We start from the raw sequence: 3,674 nt of genomic DNA, 5'->3' as shown, positions 1-3,674 counted from the left end.
TTAACCTCTAAACCCTAAACCCTAAACCCTAAACCCTAAACCCTAAACCCTCTGCTTTTCTGCTGCTGCTGCTGCTGTTGGTGTTGGTATTGGTATTGGTGTTGCTGTTGGGGTTGCTGCTGCTGTTGGTGTTGCTGCTGCTGTTGGTGTTGCTGCAGCTTTAGCTGCTGCTGCTGGTGTTGTTGGTGCTGCTGCTGCTGGTGTTGCTATCGACGCAGCTCCTGCTGCTGTTGCTGAGGCTGTGGCTGCAGAAGCAGCAGCAGCAGCAGCAGCAACAGCAACAGCAGCAACAGCAGCAGCAGCAACAGCAGCAGCAGCAGCATCATGAGGAGCCGTATATAAGTATATGGAGCGTAACCTATCGATTTGCTTATTATATTAATATTATTATATATTATATTTATTATATATTATATTTATATTTATTATATATTATATTTATATTTATTATATATTATATATTATATTTATTATATATTATATTATTATACATTATTATATATTTATATTATTATATATTAAATATTATAATACATAATAGTATAGGTATAATATATAGTAATATTAATATAACATATAACAATATAAATATAATATAAAGTACAATATATATACATATATATATATATATATATATATACATAAAAAAAAAAAAAAAAAAAAAAAAAAAAAAAAAAAAAAAAAAAAAAAAAAAAAAANTTTTTTTTTTTTTTTTTGTATGCAGGTGAACGAAGGATGCGCGTGCCAGTGTGTTTATTGGTGGGGTTGTTGTTGGGGTGTATAGGGAGGTCATCAGGTAGCTGGACAGCAAAGAAGATAGCAGGGAATCAATGGAGGAATGGCAATAGGCTGCTAGCAGCAGCACTAGGTAGAGGGCATGCAGAGATAAAGGGTTTATTAGGGTTGCTGCCGCAGCAGCAGCAAGAACAATATAAACAACTAGCTGAGAGATACGCAGACAGTACAGAAGCTAAACAAAAAACAAATTCTCCTGCTGCTGCTGCTGCTCTTGACGATCATATGCATCACCTTAAGCTGCAGGCTGAAGCTCTGCTGTCTACAGTTATGGGGGGTGGTGCTGCTGCTGCAGCAGCAAACAGAAGCAGCAGCAGCAGCAGCAGCAGCAGCAGCAGCAGCGGTGCTGCTGGTGGCAGTGGAATGCAGCAGCAACACCACCATCACCACCACCATCATGCTGGTGGGTATGGGGGTATGGGTCCTGCTGCAGCAGCAGCAGCAGCAGCAGGAGGAGCAGCAGCAGCAGGCGATGCAGTTCTGGACCCAATGCAGCAGCAACTGCTGCAGCTGGAAGCGCGACAGCAGCAGCAGCTGCAGCAAGTAGTACAGGAGCTGCAGCGTCAGCAGCAAGAAGAGAGAATGAGGGTAGAGCAGCAACTAATAGAAGCAAGACAGCAGCATCTGCAGCTGCAGCAGCAAAGCAGCAACGTCAGAAGCCTTATNAGCAACTAATAGAAGCAAGACAGCAGCATCTGCAGCTGCAGCAGCAAAGCAGCAACGTCAGAAGCCTTATCGTCTCCGCACAAACGGGGCTGCATGCAGTGCAGCAGCAAATAAAAGAGCTAAAAGCAGGAGAGCATGTTATAGATGAAACCATTGTCTCCCTCGAGGCATCGCTGCAGCGTGTTGCTGCTGCTGAAACAGCAGCAGCAGCAGCAGCAGCAGCAGCAGCAGCAGGAGCAGCACCAGGAACAACAGCAGCAGCAGGAGGCAACACCCCAGCAGCAGCAGCAGCAGCAGCAGCAGCAGCAGCACCGTTTCCTCTTCTTGACCCTACAAATATAAATACACTAAATGATAGTATATATATAGAGACAAAAATGCGGCTGGGGAGACAGCTAGCACAGGTAAATGAGGGGCTGCAGCAGGTGTACGAGCTGCTAGAGGAAGCAGAAGCAGCAGCAACAAAAATAAATAATACAGGCGCAGCAGGAAGGGCAGTGGGGGAGCAGCTGCTGCAGCGTTGTGCTGCAGCACAGCTAACCCTAAAAACACAAGAGGAACACCTGCGGGAGGTTGTTGCTGCGCTAGAAGCAAAACAAATAAAGTGCGACGCTACGCTGCAGCAGCTGAAAGCAGCAACAGAAGCAGCATTAGGTAGATATGCTGCTGTGCTGCNTGCGACGCTACGCTGCAGCAGCTGAAAGCAGCAACAGAAGCAGCATTAGGTAGATATGCTGCTGTGCTGCAGCAGCAGGTGCAGCAGCAGCAGCAGCAGATCTCTGCTGCAGCAGAAACACTGCTTGCTGCTGCTGCTGCTGATGCAGCACAAAGAAAACAACAAATAGAAGAAGATATACAAAAAATTACGACGATGAATATGCAGACAGAAGCAGCAGCACAGTTGCTGCTGCTGCAGCAGCAGCAGCAAGCAGCATGGGAAACAGCACAGACACAGAATTTTGCTGCTCTAGATATACTTCTTGATGCTGCAGCACAAACTGCTGCTGCTGCTGCTGCTCTTCCTGCTGCTGTTGCTGTTGATCTATCATCACTGCAGCAAGCACAAAGACAAGCACAAGAAGCAAAAAGAGAGATAAGACAAGAAAAAGCAAAGCTGCAGCAGCTGCTGGCTATCCTTGAGTCTCATCTAGCTAGCGAGCAGCAGCAGCAGCAGCAGCAGCAGCAGCAGCAGCAGCAGCAGATGATGATGCAGCAGCAGGGACTCTTCCCCTTCTCCTCCATGCAAAGACAACCAGCAGCAGCAGACGAACCCTATGCTGCTTATGCTCTACCACGGCAGCTGCCGCAGCAGCAGCAGCAACAGCAGCAGCAGCAGCAGCAGCAGCAGCAGCAGTACTTGATGCAGCAGCAGCAGCAACCACAGCAGTTCCATCATCCACAGCTGCAGCAGCAACACATTCATCAGCAGCATTTCTCACACATGCATCCGCCGCAGCAACACATGCAGCAGCTGCAGCAGCAGCAGCTGCTGCAGCAGCAGCAGCAGCGCAACACTATGCCTCCGTTTGGGGGCCCCCAGGTGCCCATGGGGGCCCCCTACCCTGACATGGGGGGGGCCCCTTAAATATCTTTGCTTTGTTGGAGGCCGCTGCTGCTGCTGCTGCTGCTGCTGCTGCTGCTCAGCAGCAGCAGCAGCAGCAGCAGCAGCAGCAACAGCCACAGCAATAGCAGCAGCAACGGCAGTGGCAACAGCGACAGAAGCAGCAGCAGCAACGGCAGCAGCAGCAGCAACGGCAGCAGCAGCAGCAACAGCAGCAGCAAGAGCTGCAGCAACAGCTGCAGCAAACGCAACGGAAGCACCAGCTGCAGCAGGAAGAGCAGCAGGGAAACGCAGCAACGTGAGATGCAGATGCACCAGCAGCAGCAACCGCAGCAGCAGCAGCAGCAGCAGCAGCAGCAGCAGCAGCTGGAGCAGCAGCAGCAGCAGCAGCAGCAGCAGCAGCAGCAGCAGCAACAGAGGGAAAGCTAAGAAGCAGGTTTTTGTAGGTTTTGCTGCGATTTGTTTGTTTTGATTGATGGCCCCCAACTACTACAGTTTAATAAACCCTAAACCCTAAACCCTAAACCCTAAACCCTAAACCCTCAGGGGTTTAGTAAACCCTTATTCTCTATTCTACTTCTTTATCTCCTTGTTTATATATATATATAATATATATATATTTATATATATTTATATATATTTATATATATAA

The 3,674-nt window shown here is 48.0% G+C and overlaps 1 protein-coding gene across 1 annotated transcript; it reads left to right on the top strand.

Annotated features, from left to right (window-relative positions):
• Window positions 1–1,020: 1,020 nt before the first annotated feature.
• On the top strand, window positions 1,021–3,451 carry EMH_0019250 (uncharacterized protein; the record flags this gene model as incomplete). Its single annotated transcript, XM_013501322.1, has 4 exons — window positions 1,021–1,383; window positions 1,566–1,865; window positions 2,156–2,985; window positions 3,106–3,451. 4 exons carry the CDS (start codon window positions 1,021–1,023, stop codon window positions 3,449–3,451), a joined length of 1,839 nt encoding a protein of 612 aa, XP_013356776.1.
• Between the last annotated feature and the right edge of the window lie 223 nt (window positions 3,452–3,674).

The sequence above is a fragment of the Eimeria mitis genome, genomic scaffold (genome assembly GCF_000499745.2).
Source record: "Eimeria mitis Houghton genomic scaffold, Emh_scaff669, whole genome shotgun sequence".
NCBI classification, from domain to species: domain Eukaryota; phylum Apicomplexa; class Conoidasida; order Eucoccidiorida; family Eimeriidae; genus Eimeria; species Eimeria mitis.
Note: the sequence above shows the minus strand (reverse complement) of the source record. Positions and strands in the feature narration are given on the sequence as shown.